The sequence below is a fragment of the Cuculus canorus genome, chromosome 4, assembly GCF_017976375.1.
Source record: "Cuculus canorus isolate bCucCan1 chromosome 4, bCucCan1.pri, whole genome shotgun sequence".
NCBI lineage: Eukaryota > Metazoa > Chordata > Aves > Cuculiformes > Cuculidae > Cuculus > Cuculus canorus.
Window position 1 is genome coordinate 45,146,580 of NC_071404.1, and position 20,405 is coordinate 45,166,984.

The following is a 20,405-nucleotide window of genomic DNA, read 5'->3' on the forward strand; positions in this document are numbered from 1 at the left end:
TCTTACTTTCAGCTTTTTTGATTGACTAGTGTTTGCTCGGTTTTATATCTTGAATCAACTTTTGATAATAAATTCCAATTTCTCCTCCTTAATTTTGGAGCTGAGGTTCATATCAGATGGACAGATATCTTTCATAATTCTGAAGGGAGTCATTGTCAAGGCCAAGTCAAATATAATTAAAATATTAAGTACTATAAACATATGTTTGCTCAGATAAGTGCACTCCCTTTGCTCAGATAAGTGCACTCCCTTAAAGAAATTCTTTTCTTTAAATGAAACCTTAGCTTGCTTTTTTTTTTCTTTGCATATGGCAGAGTGAAGTGGCAAGTGAAAGAAAATCCAGGTAGGGTGAGTCATTCGTCCACTTGCAAAGAAAAAAGTAAGATAAGTTAAAATATTTTAATATTATAACTAGAATAATATTTTAATGGGAGTACATTTGTTTTAAGTAAACAATGTTTTGTTTAAATACAAAAGTACTGGTCGAATTAAGAAACAGTAAATAGTCATCCATAACCTTCACTCAGTCATAATATTAACATGCTGGTATTTGTGTAGGGATACCAGGAAGTTGTATGAACGCAATTCCTGATATGTGCATTTTGAGGATATATTAGGCTTTTTGGGTTGGAATATATAATCCTCTGAAGAAGAGAGTTAAATTGTCAGTTTTAACCAGACGAAAAAGCATAGCTAGGATTCCTGTGAAATTTAAATTCAGTAAGAAGCTCAGTAAAGCAAGAGGAAGTGTACTTTGTTCGAAGTGAAGGGAGTATAAATAACTGACAAGCTGAGGAAATAACTAAAACATAGGGAGTTTAACTATGTAAAACAATTCTACGCAGGTCATGTTAGTCACTGGTTATCAGAGTAATATCTCTTTGTAAGTAATGTCTTGTATTTATCGTCTCTTATAGTTTCCAATAAAATTATTTAATCTTTTTTTCCAGTACCTTCTGTTGAAGAGCTGAGTTTTTATTGGCTCCATCCCATGCTATTTATTAGTCCACTGTGTTTCTGCCATCTTGAAGCAAATTGGTATTGTATCTATAGAGAACTCAGTGGTTTCATAGAATGGTTTAGGTTGGAAGGGAACTTAGAGGTCACTTAGTTCCAATCCCCCTGTCATGGGCAGGGAGCTCTTTCACTAGATCAGTTTGCTCAAAGTTTTATCCAGCCTTGTCTTGAACACTTCTAGGGCTGTGGGCATCCATGACTTCTCTGGACAACCTATTCCAGTGCTTCACCACCCTCACAGGAAAAAAGACTCTTCCTAAAAATCTTATCTAAACCTCCCCTCTTTCAGCTTAAAACCATTACCACCGCACTTCCTGATAAAGAGCCCCTCCGCTTTGTTTTTACTTGCAGTTCAAGTAAAAACAGTTTACTTCCAGTAGTGACTGAGGTAGAGCATTTGCATTACAGGAAATTCTATGACCAGCCATCCTGACCCAGCCTGACCTAGAACAGCATTAACATGCACAGTCTTAATTGTTGTGCTAATTCTCACCAGTCTTAAGCATGATTGCTGTCTTCTGTATGTTTTGGAAACAAAGGTTAAATTATAAGGGGTTTAGAAAAAGACTTCTGATATTTTGTTTGTATTTCTCCAGGTGATTTTGATGTACTTGAAATTTCTGCAGTTCACCTCTGCATTGCTTAAAATACAGCTAATAATTTTTTTTTTTTTTTTTTATAACAGTAATTCTTCATCTACGCTGCATCCTTTCTATGGTCAAAATGTTAAGAATCCCACTGTGTCCTTTCCAAAGTGGACAAAACCGCCAGTTCACATGGAAACTAAATCCATGCATGCATCTCAGAAGTAATTTAGTTTATGTGGTGGGTAACATGGTGTATAATTCTCTGCTGTATTGAAGAAATTTCAGCCTAGTACACTTTGTTCAGTTTCAGTTGTGACATGCAAAAGACAAAGGTTGTGAACAAAAGAATCCCCCAGCAGACCAAACAAACACAGAGAGAATGATGCAAACTCCTGGCTGTTTTGTGCGGTACTGTTCAGATGATAGAACTGGCAATGAATTTTCCTTACATCAGTGAATTTCTAGCTATCAAAGGCATAGTGGCTTTACATTATATTGTGTATGTCCACCTTTTCTGATGAAGAAAAGGAGCTTTTTTTCTGCTGATATGATAGTTGATATGGCAAGTCATTATTTCCATGATGCTAGCCCCTCAATGCTGTTTTAATCATGAGGCCATTAGATTTCTTTGACTGACAGCTCCTACCAACAGGGAGATCCTATAACTCTCTTTGACCAGGAGGGACTGATTTTTTGCTCAATTATTGCTTGTTGTCCAGAATTGTTGCTTTCTGTCTCTGAGAACATGCAGTGATAGGATAAACTCCTCTGTGACAGGAAGACAGATTTAGCTTTCCTACAAGAAGAACGTGGGTGCTGTAGTTTCCTGTGATGGGGGGTCGATTATGGTAGTAATGCTAAACTCTCTTCCTGTGCACAGAACGGCTCTAGTTGTTCATCTTGGTGGTGGCTGCAGCTGTTCTTTCTAATCATTACATGATTACAGTCTGTTTGACTTTTATTATATGTAATAAAACACAGATATGTGTTACAAATCCAGAGTGCAATTACTGTAGATAAGATTATAAGGATAAAATACGTGAGTAAAAGAACATGGAACCAATCGGTAGTTGAATACTAGATACCAATATCTTCATTTCAGTATAGCTGTACTAATTTTTGACTCTCTTCAGTTCTCTACTAATTTAAAGTAAGAACTATAGTCTGTTTCACATGGGGTTTGTTTTGTTTTTCTTGGGGGAGCAAGGGGACATTTAGCAGCTGCATATTTGAATCTGTTCATATATTTATACATGTGGAGCACTTACCTATGTTTTGATGTTTTGAAAGAAATCTTGCCTAGTTAATACATGCAATATGTAGAACTTTTGCCTGAAGAAAATAAATAAAGCTGAAGGCAGCTGTTAGTGCTGACGTGGGGTAAAACATATGTGAGCAGGACTGTGACTTCACATCAAATTAAATACTTAACTCTTAATACTGTGAATGTCCTTCCTCTGAGGGTTCTTAGAATGGTGCTTTAAAATACAGAGCCACATGCTTTAAATTACCTACCTTGCTTTTCCCTAGTGCTTCACTGAGCTACTTGCCTTTGCTTCAGATCTGTTGTGACTGAACTGTGTCTAAGGTCTTCCCTTCAGTTAAGGGAACATCGAGTTTCTGTGATAGAAGCTGTAATATAACAGGCTTCAAAAGTCATATATGTTCCTAATGAATGTATTGTTAGGAATTGTTGACAAGGGTTAAAGACTTAGAAAATTTGACTCAGTCTGACAAGACCGAAACAAGTGTATTGAGAAGAAACATATAGGCACTGCCTTTAATAGGAAGGAAGATATTTGCTTACCTTTTTTTGACATAAAATGTGTTAAATACATACTATGCAGTAACAAGTAAACACAATAAAAAGGCTAAACATTTTGTTATGTAATTTTCCTTTCTTATAATTACTACAAATCTAGCGTGTGGAGTAAAATAGAGGTAGATAAATGAAGCTCCTAAGTGCTTCTGTAAAAAGAGAACAGATATTTTGCTTTTGTTTGGCCCCTTGGTATGGGAGCACCTTACAGCATCAACAGAGTGTGTGCATGAAAATTTCAGCACCGTCTTCTTGTAAAATGATGAAATTCTACCTCCCTACTCCCTCTCCCTCCTCAGGGAAAAAATATACATATATATATATATATATATATATTTGGTTTTCCTTGAGACTACTGTAGAAGCAACATTGATGTATGTGCAAAGAACATACAAGTATCAAGCATAGATTCAGAAAGAATGTAACTCAACTTAAAACAAGTATTAATTCTGGGGCTTTTGAGGGCAATGAGTTTCTTAGCAAGGTCTAGTTCCCAAGAAGATTGTTTTCTGGACAACTGATGGGCTGTCCTTACTGTCAGACAGTCTTAAATGCTTCTGGTAGACTGTGATTACAGAGGGTGAAGTTATCTCTCTGCTAAGTACGAAGTTCAAGTCGGCTTTGAATAACTGGACAAAGACCTTTAAATGAACTCTCTATTTAAGACAAACTGGTGCATATAATGTTCATGGCAACTCCTGTCACTAAGCAGCTGGGCTGCTGGGATTTGTGCTGCTTTTTTTTTCTCCTTTTTTTTTTCTTTGCCCTCCCCCTCTCTTCTGAAGGTTCAGTTTCCTACTGACAGCTCCATTTGAAGATTTAGAAAACAGTGAGGACAGCCTCAACGTTTCTAAGGCTTCAAATTGGAGAAAAAAAACTAGTTTGTACCAAATTCACAGACTCTGTTTTCAGAGGTGAGTGTTATAGTGAAGGCCAGTCCTCAAAGCTCTTTTCTTACAGCTGTTGCCTCAGAATTTCAGTGTGTTTAATTTTAGCTACCTGTTTTTTATGAGGTACTGTACATATGGTCTGGGCTCAGTTTAGGTGACTCTACATATCAGTGATACTTAAAGGCTCTTTCATTGTTGGCTATAACTTCTTCACCGAAAGTGAAGTCATACTAAAGTTACAGTTTATAATAGCTCTGTTCTGCCAGTCAGATCCATTTGGATGGGATTGATTCCATTAATATATAGAGTTACAAAAAGCATGTGAACTCTCTTTCCTCAAACGCAGTTTCGTTTTTACTTTTTTTTTTCCCAACACATGAATTATATGTTAATCACTTCTATTCAGAGTCTAAAAGGTAGTCATATAATTTAAACAGCTGGATGAGTTGTAGCATTCAAGTACCTTAGATTAATTGAGATACTGATAGGAAAGGATTATTATGAAATAGCTAATTTAAGCTGAAATCCTCAGTAGCAATATCAATGTTTTACTGGTGGCAGGAAGGTGGAGCAGTGTGTAGAAAATGCCATAAAACTAGTGTTAAAGCAGCTGGTGGAGTAATTTCTTCTGGGGTTTTTGGAGTTGGGTTTTTTGGTTTTGATTTTCAGTTGCTTAATCCATTTGCAAGAAAACTGAATAGTGATACCAGTTCGAGAGAGATTTAATGGATTCAAATGAAGGATGAGAGTTGGGGATGGGGATCAAAGCTTTTAAGAAAGGTTAGAATAGTTTAGGAACAGAGTCCTTTGGTTATCTAAAAATTGGGGGGGGGTTACATATAAAGAAAAATATTAATACTTAATAAAAACGTTATTTGTTTCATGTGGGTTCAGCTATAACAATGTTGTTTCAGTATAATGAATGCAGAAGAGTCCAGTACATTCATACATCCTACTTTCCTATGTTTTGAAGAAAAATTGAGTCGTTTTCACATCTAAAGAAGTAACTGGATATGTTTCTTTTCTATTCTTATTCTATTGAACAAAAGTGTGGTTCCTTGTTTGGTAGGGGCAGTTTTTGTTTTATTTTTTAAGAAAACTGGCTTTTATGAATTTTCTATGATTCCACAAAAAAATTACTGGAATGATTCAAATACTGACTCATCTTTCAGCTGGTCCTATTCTGCTGGCTTAGCTACTGTCTGTAGTTCACTCTGTGGCAGAGGTGTGTCCAGTATCCAGAACTATACACGTTACTTTGCATTCTCTACTCTTTATTAGAAATTGCTTAATACCACTTGCATGATAAGTTTTGTAAAATTGACAAAGCAGATATTGCTGGCAGTAAAAGAAGATAAAACAATTAGACAACCAAACTGCAGTACAGTTATAACTGAGACTGTTCTGTAACACATATTTCTTAAGCTTCAAAAGGAGTAAACTCAGTTATGCAGAAGGGATGTGTAGCTGCAAAATTTTACTTTCTTGGCAAACTGGAATGCCACATAAGAAAGGGAAAGAGGAGATTCTTCTCTGAGTAGAATGGGAGAACAGCATAGACTGCATGAGGCTATCAGAAGGACATGATACACAAACTTAAGGGCTCTCACTGCATTCTTGCCTACACGCCTTTCTCTCCTTTTCAGTAAACCCAGCGTTCATTTTTAGTATCCAGTGTTGCTAGAGGACACTATAATGGATATTATTTTGCAAGTAATTTAAAATCTATTTTCACAGCCCAGGTGAGTGCTAGGAGAGTGATTGCTGATGAGTGGGCAGTTGACATAATCCTTTACTCCTTTTTCAAACCAAAGGCTATGCTCACTGACTTAAAAAACATTTTCGGCTCCTTAAAATTCCTTCCTGGTCCTCTCAGTCTCAAGCAAGCTGTTTGAATAAAGTAAACTATGTCCACAGTATCAAAATATTTTTGTAAACTGTCCTAATCCTAATTTATTGCTTCTGATATTGTTTCGTGTTACTGTAGTTGGCTGTGTTTCTAATGGTGTAGACTGAAGTTATTTTCTTTGAAAATGAGAGTGGCACTGCTGAGTCTTGCTTCTGCCTAGCGCACTTCTGGGAACAGGTGTTATTAATGGAGTTCCTCTACTCTTATTCCACCACTTATTAAAAGATACAAGTAAATGTATTTTATAAGTGGACACAAAACCACACTGTGAGCCATTACCACCTGACCTCAGGGATGTAGACGGACCCTGTAGCCACCTGCTGTTTCTGGTGTGGGTCTATTAAGTTCTGATGTCAAGAGAAATGCAAGCTGCAAAGGCAGGCCTATGGTATAATCTAAAGTTCCCTTGTGTGGTGTCTGAATATTCCAGTTTATACTTAGCACGCTCTCCGTTTCTATATATTCTGGTTACTGAAATTCTAAATACAGTTAAGACCACAGGCTCGCAGTCAGGCTTATAACCAGCTTTCTCCTATTTAATCAGCAGAAATAGTAGACATACCAACTGTCCTATTCCTAGAAGGACAATCTTGTTTCTTCACCTGCTACACAGCTTTTCTTTTTCTCTTCCTTCCCTTGTCCTCTTCCTTTCCCTTCTCTCTCTCGCCAGATGCTGTGATCACTTCTTTATGTGTATCATCAACATTTTCACAAAGTATGTTGCTTACATGAAATTGTAGTTAGATAGTACTACAAGCAAATATTGTCAGTCAGGAAAATCAGCAACAGTCCTGTTTTGCAAGTGATGCTGTTCCTGTAGGATAAAGTAGAAGTGACATGTAATGCAATTTACATTAATCTGTTCTTATCTGACTAACAAGATATCTGGGAAGATGCACGTGCATGAGAAATTGTAAGAGGGAAGATTATTTATTATAAAAAGGTGATGTGGGAGTATCCTAGAGATTTTCATAAGGTAAAATAAATAGATGTTTTCCTTTTCTGACAGTAACATGAGAACAGGGAAACCAATAAACTAGTACCAATAATTAAGAAGTACTGTTTCAGGCTAGCATTTGGTTCACACGTGCTGACTGAATTACTAATAAGTTTGTATGATTTTATGACCATTAACTTACAAGTAGGTAAACTAGAGTAAGAGGAAACTCCTTACACTCTGTAGATGAAAGATGATCTCCTGATGGGGTTGGGAACACATTTTTTCTGCCTCCTGCAGTGTTAGTGTCTGATCAGTTACATTGTAAGGTTTTTCAACTTTCTGTTCAAGAAGCTATTCCTAGCCTGTCCTGAAGCAGCATATTGGACTTTGTGGCAAATAGTCTGCCCTGGATTGGTAAATCCTGTGTGCTAGTGTAGCAGACGAGAGGCCATGTTATCATATCACTGAATTACATAAAGAAATAAAAGTGATTTAATTTAAATAAACATAAATAGAGCCCCAGTCTCCATTGAGGTAGGCAGGAAGGAGGAAAATGGAAGAGGGGAAACCTGGCCAGGTGTGTAATTCTGCTGTATCATCAGAGGGTGCTTAAAAGGATGAAGTGCTGCCTGCACTGTCCTGGGTGAATCTTCACATGCTAAAAATGCCCTTTAGAATTTTTGTTGATCTTTTCTAAAATATGCCATTCTTTGATGTGAATAAGATAAGTATAGGTAACGCCCAAGAAATTTGGCAATTAGTCTTTTAAAAGGAAGTGTTTGGGGAAACATCTTATTTCCTTCTTACCTCCGCTTTTGATCTGCAGGATTGTAGTGTTTCTTTCTATAAGATTCTTATTCAGGTGCTTGAAAAAATTCTATTAACAGAATTTATACTGGTATAACACACATAAATAAGTTCATAGCATGGGCTATCTAGGACTGAATTCTGTGGTTGCTCTGTTCATGAAAATACTTATATATACTTTATCCCTATCAGTAGTTTAACACGTGCTTAAATAATTACAGTGTTGCTGTCTTAATATAGAATTGCTTTGTTTTAGAGCCAGAGGTACATTTACCAATATATCTAGTTTACAATTTCTCATTATTGTGGAAAAGTTAATGCCCCTTTCTCCTCACGGTATATTCATGTGCTTAAGGTGGAGATTCTTAAGTATTTACCTGTGCACCTACATACCAGTGATGATCGTTTATTTGCTAGAGGTGTTCTTGCGTCAGTTTACTTGTCATCAGGGTAAAGATATCTTTTCAACAGTACTCAGTTTATTTATTGACACTGAAATTATATTTTGATATAAATGAAGGTTTTGAGGAGGAAAGGCAAGAGATAAAGTTCTTTTTGCATTAAGGGCTTTGCCACCTTTTTGACACCTGTTCACCAGGTGACAAAAGCTATTACACAAAATGTACAGGTCTCAGTTTCACAGGATGCCTCAACTTTTCAGGAGATCCACCAAAACCAGAAGTGTTTTCTGCTAGATCGGGCAGTGGTAATGCAACAGTTAAGGTTGTCCTGGCTGTTTGATTTGGAGAAATTTTCTTTTCATCAAAAGTGTTCAAATGTTTGAAGAGCAGAATTTGGGGATTTGAACTCTACCTTCTTTTATGGTTTCACTTGCAGTGTTTTAAATGTCTATTTATGATCAAAATGGATGACAGTAAATGAAGAGGAATAAAATTGAAATCTAAGGATTAAAGTTATTTGCGTTGGTTTTTTTAATGTATGCTAAAGAACAAGGTAGAAATACAGAGAGTGTGGTTGTGTTAGTAGCCTCAGGCTGTTACTAATCAGTATGAAAAAAGTTTAAATAGCAAGAACCATGGCAACCATCTAACATTTGTGAATGAATCTGTGTTTCCATAAGGCAGTTATTAATGTACAGTACTGCATATTCTAAAGTAGATGTATTCAAAGTAAGTTGGCTCAGAAACTACAATCCATATTTGGTGAATGGCAGTTAGAAATGTTCTCTGTTTATACCTTGAGTATTTTTATTTCATGGAAAATGTAGACATGACAGGATACTTGGGGGTTTTATGCTCATTTGCAGTATTGGCTGGAAGTGCTGTATATTGCTGGAAGGGATGCTTGTGTATAATTAAACATTATTTTCTGAGTACAAAAAACTGATCTCATCAGTTATTTATTTGGATTATATCTGGGTATGCTGTTTCTTTCCAGTGACTGTTAAGACAGTTATATGTAAGATCAGCAGATACAGGTGCTACTATGGAAATTTATTTCATGTCAAATCATTGCCATTCTGTCCTCTTTTCTCTCTCTTTTTTTTTTTTAAACATTAAAATATCAAGCATGACAGACCAATGTCTACGATTAGAACATATTTTTTTTTTTTATTTTCAATTGTTGATTAATCTGCAACAATGCCCGATGGAGTTTCCTCTTACAGTGAAAGACACTGCTAAGTCCTTCTAAAGAGGATGAATTCCTTAGAAACTGAAGTCAAGTGGTTCTGGGTAACTTTTTTGAGAACTCTCAAAAATCCAGACAAAACATTTAGATATTTAAGGTTTTCTATCAGGTAGTCTTCTAAAACCAGTTTTATTCCAGCGTTCCATCTTTACTGTCACTCAAAGTAGATTTGGTCCCGTGTTTCCGAGCAGAATAATTTTTGCTGAGCTTTTACCCTGCATGGAGTATTTTCTGGTGCTGCCACAATCTCACCGTTGCAGCCAAGGTCTCTCCTCCTTTCCATTCCTATAGGAAATTTGCTTTCTGTATCACTTGATTTTTTTCTCTGCTGCCTGGCTGGCAAGTGTTGTTATTAATAGTTAACTTTTACTGATCTGCACTGCTAGTGATCTGTAATTTCAGAAACTTTGTGTCTCCTGAACTGAGTGGTGGACTGGACTGAATGAGCAACATTTTCCAGCCTGAGGTTCAAGTAGATTTTGCTGGCAAAAAATACAAAACAGTATGAAGTAAATTAGTGCATTTGAAGAGCAAATAAATCTATTAAACAGCTGTTTTGAAGCTTGCAAACTTGGGTGGCAGTTGGCCAGGCCAGGTAGTACAACTATGTTGAAGGGCAAAAAAAATATCAAAAGTAAGATTTCCTTGTAGATAAACTGAAAAACAGTGTACAAGTACCTGCAGTTTCTTAGTTACCAATTGTTTATTTTTTTGGGTCATTTTGATTTTCATCTCACATGATGTATCTTTTATCTCTGTCCCTTGGTCTTACTTGCAAAACTTAATTGTCAGTGGCAGGGGCAGTATTGGTAATAGAAAAGAACGTAAGTCTCTACCTATTAAATGAATGACGCGGTACATTCTTTTTACAACCATTGCCACATCTGTAGGTTGTTTAGTTTGCCTAAAATCTACAGGACTATGTAAAACATTGCTAATACCCTTACAGTTTTGTCTATACAGATACACAGTTAAGTCAAACGATGGATACCCAAAATTTTTTATTGCACAGGTAATTTAAATATTTCAGTAACAAAAATGAAAATTATTTCAAATGGAGGTGGAAAAGGAAAGAAAATTTTCCTTTAGAATGATGGTCTTAAGATTTTGTTTAGAAAAAGATCAAACTGATAATTTCATTATGACAGTTTTTAGTAATTTTCAGTGTTTCCAAAATTGAACCTGTCTGAATAGAAACCACCCAAGTTCTATTCAATAAGTGTTTTTCTGGTGAACTGGCAGGGAACCTTGAATGCTTTTGGTCTGTGGCTGAGGTAGGTGTTTTGGTGTGTTTTGTCGGCACCAGGAAAACCTTGGAATTCCATGTGCTTTTAATCAAGCTGGAACAGAAATATTACAGTGTTTGACAGGAGAATGTCAGAAAAAGAAAATGGGAACTTTTGTCAACTTCCTGTTGCTTCATGGAAAAAAAAAAACAAATTAAATGGACTCTTTTCAAAGGGGGAAGGAAAAATATATTTCACCTTTTACAAGCTGTTTTAATGGGTGTGCTAGATTTTTGTCTAGTATGCATCTACATAGAGATGGAAGGGTCTAACTTCACTGATACGACAAATTCTTTTACCTCATGAGTTTCTGCTTCTTGCATTCATTGATATGTTTGTGGAATTCCAAAGGCAGAAGGAAGCCACAAAAAGGTTACAAAAGGCTAAGCCAAGGTAAACAGCCTGTCAGAATATGTTTAGCAAATTACAGTGTAAACCACAGAATAAGTATAGAAAGAAGAGGAAAATATATTCCCTTGCATAAAAGCATTTCCTGGTTGGAAAGGCATTGAGGCTTAGAGTTGCTTTTGCATTGCTTCCTTGCTCTTTTCTGATAAACTGTCTGTATTCAAGTAGTTAATTCAATTCACAGTCCCGGGCACCTAAGCCATAGGTGAGAGAAGTGCGTGTTCTGCAGCGGGTGTAAGGAAAGGCATTGTGGGCATCATGAATAAAGGCAAAAGCATTTTTCATCCCAGAAGGGAGACTGGACTATCCCTTGGTCATGAATTTTACTTAGTAATATTTGAATAATATGTTGAACGTAGATAGAACACCAGGGCATTTTAGTCATTGTCAAAGAAGGTTGTGATTTCTCATTTGGACACTGCACAAAAAAGAACGATCATTTGTTTGATTCAGCACATATTTTAACATTTCTTTTACTTTGTTGCAGACTGAAAGTAGCTTCTCAGTTCTTGGATACTTATTCTAGTTTTCTTGCATTTCAAGTACAAGCCTTTTTTGATGGGGAAATAATTTTGGAAGCCTATGCTGTTGTCTCCACTGTTCTCAAACCCCGTGATGTGATGTTGTAGAATTATAGCTGAAATCTTGTTTAATATCTTTATCAACAGTCTGGATGAGCGGATTGAGTACAACCTCAGTAAATTTGCAGATGACACCGGATAGTGCTGGAGTGTCAATCTGCTTGAGGGCAGGACAGCTCTGCAGAAGGTCCTGGACAGGCTGGATCAATGGGGCATGGCAGTTTTATGAGATTCAGGAAGTCCGAGTGCTGGGTTTTGCGCTTTGGTCACAACTCTGTTCAACCCTACAGGCTTGGAGAGGGGTGGCTGGAAAGCTGCCTGATGGAAAAGGGCCTGGGGGTGCTGGTTGACAGCCAGATGAACACGAGCCAGCAGTGTGCCCAGGTGGCCAAGAAGGCCAACAGCACCCTGTCTAGTATAAAAAATGGTGTGGCCAACAGGACTAGGGAAGTGATCACACCTCTATATTTGGCACTGGTGAGGCCGCACCTTGAATACCATGTTCAGTTTTGGGCCCCTCACTACAAGGAAGACATTGAGGTGCTGGAGTGGGTGCAAAGAAGTGCAACAAAGCTGGGGGAGGGTCTGGAGCACAAGCCTCATGAGGAGAGGCGGAAGGAACTGGGGCTCTTTTGTCAGGAGAAAAGGAGGCTGAGGGGAGACCTTATTGCTTTCTACAGCAAACTGAAAGAAGATTGTAGTGAGGTAGGTGTTGGTCTCTTCCCCCAAGTAAGAAGTGATAGGACAAAAGGAAAGGCTTCAAGTTACACCAAGAGAGGTTTAGATTGGATATTAGGAAATATGACTTCACTGAAAGTGTTGTCATGCATTGAAAGAGGCTGCCCAGGGAAGCAGTTCAGTCACCATCCCTGGAGGTATTTAAAAGACTTGTAGATGTGGCACTTCGGGACATGGTTTAGTGGTGGATTTGGCAACGTTATGTTTACAGTTGGACTCTATGATCTTAAAGGTCTTTTCCAACCTAAATGATTCTGTGATTCTTTGATTCTATGAAAAATAGAGTAGGTTTAGATTGGATATTAGAAAACATTCCTTTACTGAAGAAGTAGTGAAGCACAATGTTGTAAATGCTGAAAGATCTGAACTACTTTGTTTTGTTACTTTTCAAGGCAAGTTCAGTCTTCAGTCTAGATGTGCAATGCAAGGAATTTTACTTGCACAGAAGATTCTTTTGGCAGACTCTTGCAGTGCATTGAGCCTGGATAACTGACAGGAATAAAGTTAGTGGCTAAGAATGTCATTATGTGCAGGAAACATGAGGGATTTTTTCTGTTGATGTGAACAGAATTTCTAAATAGTCTCCTTACTGATGGTGAAATATCTATAGCGCAGTGAGCTCCACCTATATTTGTGTTCAGCAGTAAGAAACCAATACTCATATCTCATCTTTTTTTTGAAAACAGCAATTAATGTCTACAGCACTAGATTTGTTTGTTGAACATAAAAGAACAGAAATCCTCTATGGGTCCTGAGGGAGGCATTGCAGAAAGGGAGTCATCATTATAAACTATGCTGTATGTACTGTAGCATGTTGCCATGAGAAAATTACATTTGATTGGCTTATAAACTAGGTTTTAGTAAATTCCTAAAATAGTGATAATTATAATCGTGCACACTGCAGTGCAGTATTAGTGAGTGTTGTACAACAATTAATGTGTTTCCAGATAGATTGCTTGGAAATAAGTGGATATCTGATGATCAGAATAGTATTGGGATAGGGAAGGGGTGACTGAGAAACTTGTCAAGCAAGGTAACAGCAATATCACACAGAAAAATTAGAAATTATTTTGATTTCAAATGACAACTTATTTACAAATATCACATACAAAGATCAAGGGTAAAAGAACAGGTTATAGAAGGCACACCTTGACCAAAAGAATTATCTGGATCTGTCATATGTATCGGAAAGTTGAATTTTATTTGGGTTTTTCAGAACACTTTTTTCACCTCTATTTTACCTCTTAACAAATGGGATTAATTAGCATTTAATTTAGGGGTCTAGGATTTAAACTATGGCATTTGAGTTTCTCATTTACTTCAGGGGTACAGGAAACAAAAAGGTGCAAGAGAAAACACTCCAAGTTGTGCAGAAGCACTAACACCTATACTAAGCCCAGCCCCCCAAACATCTTAAGTCGATAAACATGATGAGTAATTTATTCACTCTACAGGTCTTAAAAGTAGGTAGTTTCATACTATTAACTAACAAATAAATATTATCTTCAGAAACATCATAAGCTGATCTTAAAAAAAAATTCAGTGCTCAAAATCTAATTAATAAATGTGTTGAGCCCTGAAGTCTTAGTACAACTAATGTACACATTGCCTCTGTGATAAGTTATATTCCTGATCAGGAAGTCAAAATGCTAGTGGATCGGTTAAAGGAATTATTTAGTGTTTGGGGGGAAAAAAAGATGGTGATAAACTAATTAGTATCATACGTTCAACAAAGATTTAAAACTGTTGTGCATGGCAGTAATGGATTTTGAACACAGTTAATGAGTATATTCATTGCATTCATTTTTAATGAAGTGGAAAAAACCCTGGTCCTTTAAATGGAGATAATAAATGTGCAAGTCAGTCTTGCACAAACATGCAACACAATAATTTATTACCTGCTGTCTAACTAGGGAGCTGGGAAACATTATAAAGATTAGTTTTACCGAAAAAATATCCAGAAAAAGCTTTAAGAGAAAATGTTTATGAGGTAATAATTTTCACATTAAATATTACTTGGCATATTTGGTAGAGTGTGTGTGCTTGTGTTTTAAAATACGAGTGTTTGCTGTCATCAGAGGTAGGACTGCTTGTACACTTGAAAAGGATTCACTGATATTTACTAATTCAGATATATGTGAGACTTATTTAGTATGTGACTACAAATGTAAGAGAGCACAAAAATATCAGAAATCCTGACATCTTCTCAGAGGTGTGTTATTTTTGTGCTTAGAATACAAGTCGAAGTTTAAAAGTAAAATGAAGACTCAGAAAGCTGCAGCTGTGAAATTCCAGATGCTTACTGTGCTTTAACTGATGCACCCTTGCCTTCCCAAACCAGTGGGCAGTGTTGCTACTGGGTCTCAGAGGGTTTCAAGCTGCATCAGGGGAAACCCAGCTGAAATGGTTAGTGTTTATTCTGTCAGTGGGCAGCTGGGGAACTGACATGAAACAGGTTAAAGCACTGAAACCAGACATACCTTCTAGACCAGTGGCTTTTAATGTTTTTATGACATAGGAACCCCCTAAATATTTTCCAGTGGATGCAAGGACCTTTGTGTGGCAAATTGACTCTTGATAGCAATTGACTGGCATTTCTTAGGTACCTTTCATGGGCCTATTGTGAAGTTGTTCACAGATCTCCAGGGATAAACAGACCATACATTAACAAACAGTGAAACTACAGCAAATATAATATGTTTCATTCTCTCAAAGCTCCAAACCCATATCTGTCTTGTCAATGTTATCAAAATACGAGGTTCTTTCTGACACACACTGCATACAGGTCTTTGCTCAACAAATGTCTCATTGGGAGATGATAAACTCAAAATGTGCTTCCAAGTTTTCCCTAAGCAGTCTTAACCTTCAGGAGTTTATTCACAATTGGTATTACAAGAGGATAAGTTTTCTGTACCAAAAAACCCCTGAACTTTCACTGGTGACATGTAGTATACTGCTAGTAATATTGCAATCTGAGTCACTGTTCAATTTCAGTCTTTTTTCTCTGACTTCATTCTGCTCTATCCCACATATTGTAATTGCTTTCCATAAAAGGAACAAACAAGACCATACTCATGGGTCTTTTCAAAAAGCTAACTCTGCTTTTATTTTTTTAACTTCACTGCTTGATTTTATTATGTATTTAAGCCAGTAGCAACTTGGAAGCTAAGTTTAAAATAATTGCTAGCTGGCTTTGCTAGCGTTAAAAAAACATAAAATTTCCAACTGTAGAGTCAGTTTATTGATTAAGGCTGGAAGTTTATAGGAATTTTATCAGTGAGTAAACATCTGATTTACTTTTCTTTTCAGGTATGACTTTGTAGAGGTTGAAGAGCCTAGCGATGGCACTGTTTTGGGGCGCTGGTGTGGTTCCAGTATTGTACCAGGTAGACAAATCTCCAAAGGAAACCAGATCAGAATAAGATTTGTGTCTGATGAATATTTTCCTTCTGAACCTGGATTCTGCATCCATTACACACTTATTATGCCAGTAAGTAACATGTTTTCCAGAAAAGTTCCAATCTGAAACAAAGCCTTTGAAGTGGTAGCCCAAAAGAATATTTTAATAACTTAGGATTAAGTACTGTTTATTTATTAATAATGATAGTAATAATAATCAAACTGTCCTCCAAAACTGTACTTTTCGTTTCTGTTTTTAACTGAGTGTTCTGGTGATTCTTCTTGGATGACTTTGGACTGGGAAGTTTGGGGCTCTGTTGTTTGTGTGGAAACTTCAATAAAATGTTTGCATTCCTAATACAATACTGGGAGAGGGTGAGGAAGGGATTCTAGCTTTGAGAAGAAGAAAAATCAGTATAAGAAACAACTGTGATATTTAGAGCATTGGGAAGTTACAAAGAAGACTGAAGAAATGAATGTTTTTGTTAGTCAGCTGCTATTAGACGCCAAATGATCATACCTAGTTCAAAACCAGAAAAGTTTTAACTCTTTTATTACAGTGACAAAGCAGACAATACATAATAGTAATTTTCTACTGCATTTTCTCTGTAATGTTGCTTAACACTTGTAAATCACAGGAATTAAACAATAGTCATTCTCTAAAATATTACTATTTTCACTGTTAACAGATTTCTGTTAGGTTTTTTTCACCAAATGAAAGATCTCTGACAGCAGAACAGTGTTTATATATTATTAAGGATGAGATAATGTTCTAAAACTTTGAAGCAGAGCAAAACAGGAGTTGACTTGTTTTATAATACGTATTCCATATTTAAAAGAGAGTAAGGAGTATTTTTGTTAAATTCCTCATAATTCACTTTGTGAATCTCCCAAGTAGTCACGCGGTCTGTGGTATTTGGTTGGTGGAATCTGCAAGCTCAATAAGAAATTGATCAAAAGAATCCATGTTGTAACCGCAATGACATGCTCTTCTCTTAAAATGCATTTGGCTTACTTATTGCTTTTGCTGTTTTGCAAACTTCAGTTACTGAGAAGAAGCAAAGAACAAATCTGTGTATCCTTCCAACATTACATAATCATCCGTATAATATATTTAGCACAATGATGATGCCAGTGAAGTGTAGCAGTGTGTGTGTATGTACTTACCTATATGTGTGTATGTATTTTCTGTTGTTTTCCTATAAGTATTTTTAAACAGTTAGGCCTAAATAAGAACTATACATAAAATTATTAAAGATCTGCATGTTTGATTCTTTCATGAGTTAGACCGGTTTTTGAGTAGAATAGCATGACCTGGTAGTGATAAATTTTGCCATTGAGTAAAATGTCAATTGATCTTAAAACCAACTTGAAATACAGCCAAGTTTAAACTTTTGTACACCCAAGGGTAAAATGTAATTAGCATGTTTACCTTTTGAAAATGTTAAAAGAAAATCCTTAAATAGTTGTATTTGTGGGCTAATGCCACAGTTTGTTGTTGCAGCTCCAGTATTACATCCTACCTGCTGCATATCTAGCTGATTTATGTATGATCCAGTTTCTGTGTAATGGATTAAACAAAAGTTCCTATAAGTACCAGATGATATATATAATTATCTTTATTCCATGCTGTAAGAATGGACCAGTATTTTTCCCTGACATTTGGTGGGTAAAATTTGTTATAAATTTTAAATTATTAACACTTCCAAAACAATCCTTTACTCTTCAAAATTGAAGTGTTTTGTATCACTTATTCAATTGAGAAAAGCAGATCTGGCATCGTAGTATTCATTTTTAGTTCCTCATTTTTCTCTGTTAAGAAATCTCATATAGCATAAGAAGTATACATACTGACAAACTAAGCATATTATACCTCATATATGTAACAGGCAAGAGCAGCCTGCTTGATGTCGTAAGAATTCAGAAGTAGCCCCAAAATGTACAGTATAACTTCTGCTTATCAGTTTGTGAGGACTAATTTCAAATCTTTATTTAAAAAGGCTGTAATCTTTTTCATCAAAAAAAAATCTGTCATAATATGCCATGCAAAATACAATTTCACATTTCAGGCTGCAAATCAAAGACATTAAATCAATATTGCCAACTTTTAGGATTAGGCCTACTTCTTGCACCTAAAACAATTGAAAACTGATGCCAAAAACTTTGTTTTTCTCTAGAACTGTAATGCTATCTAATCCAACATTTCAAGAGAAAATAAAGTTAACAGCACCCTCTCTCCTCCCACTTCCCCACAAAAAAAAAAAGATGTCAGCTGTAGGAATGAGTGTAAATTTTAAATATTGCAAAAACATAACTGATTCACTTAGTGTTTCACTTTAATGAATTGGTCCTAAACAGTTAATTTTTTTCTTTTTTTTTTTTTTTTTTCTTGACAAGAGGTGGAGGAGGAGATGCTTGGTAGACCAGCAATGAGAGATTGTTTGGGGAGAAATGAAGCAAAACTGAAATAAAACAGTGCAAGCTTGTTTCTGTATTTGGAGGCCACACACAGAGAGGGGCACTAGACATATTTTCGGGTCTTTTAAAGAGCAAGAGAAATGGTTTTGTTTAAATTTGCTGTAATTTTTCATATATATATTATTACTTTGTGTATTATATTTCAAACTAACTTTTCACACAATGAGTAAGTAGGAGGAGAACGGCTGTTGATCTATTTACTTCTAAGATTTAGTCACTCAAAAGGACAGCAGTTCCAATGTCAATAGATTCAATGTCATTTTTTACAAAGACACACTGTGGGATTGTAAGGAACAACATAAAAGCAGTGCATATACTGCAAACAAGCACAATGCTCCTCTAGAAAAGAAATGAAGCTTTTCTTCAGATTCTAGCTAATTACAGTTTAATTATTTGCATTTCTTCCATTTTAAATTGTGTATCCTGGATTCACCTAGAACTTTCTATAATTCTAGTCTAGCTCTACTTTTCTTCCCTTTGTCCTAAAGTCGCAAGTTAATTTTGTCTGGAATACTGTATAGTGGAAGGAAGTGTTCAAAAAGCTTATTCTTACTAAGAAAATGTAGTTTGTGTTATTTCAAAATTATTATGCTACTTTTAGCACAGCTGTTATTCTTAGTCACCCTTTTCATGTACTGCCCTTCCGTTTAATCTCTGCTTACTGGTGAGCTGCTTTATGCACTAAGGGCTGCTTAGCGGTTGTTCTGCATTTTGACTGTTCAGCTATGCGTTTATTAAAAATCATGTTTTTGGCAGCACTATATCACCTAAACCCTCCTAGTACTTTATTGCAGAAACAATTCATATTTCATTTCTTTTTCCCTTCTTCTTACTTGCCCCCAGTTACAGTTCTAATCCATAGAGTAGCTTCGTGCAGCTGAGGAAAACCTCATAAACTCCTAGAATACATGTTTGAGCTTCAGTCCTTCCTAGTGACTTGTTTAGTTTGAATTATGTCAGTTACAAGTTTGGCAGAGAAAACTTGATGTAATATAGCCCATTGTTACTTGGGGAGCGGGTGAATGGGATACTTGATGCCTGAGGTGCCATTAAGGAATGCATGACTGATTGCCAAAGTAGTTATTAATTATTCAGGGCACTCAGAACAAAGCAGCTCCAGTTAAAGTTGAAGCTGAGGGTGACGGTAACCCCCTTCTTTTTTGGCATATGGTGGCATGTCGTTTGACACCAAAGATCTTTGCGAAGAAGAGACTTAACCCTCTTATAGACAAGCGCAGATGAAGAGGAAAATCCAAGAAGATGCTTACAGAGTGACCTGGTTTCAAAGAGAATCAGAAGTTGTTTTGTGATTTTGGAGCAATACCTGTATGGCTACCTGGTTTTCAGTCTGAGAGATTTCATTATTTGATGCCGAGGTGCTGTTAGAAGTGCTCTTGCTATTAACATTAATGAAGATTAAAGTTAATACTATGCAGATAAACTGTTTAGGGATAGCTAATAACTTTTCCTTTATTTTGTCCAAATTGGCTGAGCTTTGCTCTTTTAGATTTGAGCATGTTAATTTTGTTTGTGGAACCTTTTTAATTGAGTTTTTTTTAATGACAAAGGCAAACAAAATTTAAATGCTAATACAAAAATTGCATACTAACAGAACAGAGAAAGGAAAACTCTTACCTAGCATTACTTTACTTTCAAACTACCCCAGATTTCACAGGTATCAGTTGTGTATCTTTCATGTCACTACCAAAACCCTAGAGGGGTTAACTTTGGCTGCGATAACTGAAAATCCACCCAGAAACATCACAAAAGACACTATAGATCTCCTAAGCCAAGGTTTTTCTATATTTTTTTAAGAAGTGATAATAAAATTCTGGAAATATCATGACATCAGGGTTGTTTAAGCCAAGGTGGTATGAAGTAGTAGGAGAATATACA

General features: G+C 36.2%; 1 protein-coding gene across 1 annotated transcript in view; it reads left to right on the plus strand.

Annotated features, from left to right (window-relative positions):
• PDGFC (platelet derived growth factor C) overlaps positions 1 to 20,405 on the plus strand; it is a 129,117-nt gene that overhangs the window by 78,642 nt on the left and 30,070 nt on the right. Inside the window, exon 3 of the mRNA XM_054066006.1 lies at positions 15,942 to 16,122. Within this exon, the coding sequence (XP_053921981.1) occupies positions 15,942 to 16,122 (181 nt within the window). The remainder of the gene's footprint in view (positions 1 to 15,941; positions 16,123 to 20,405) is intronic.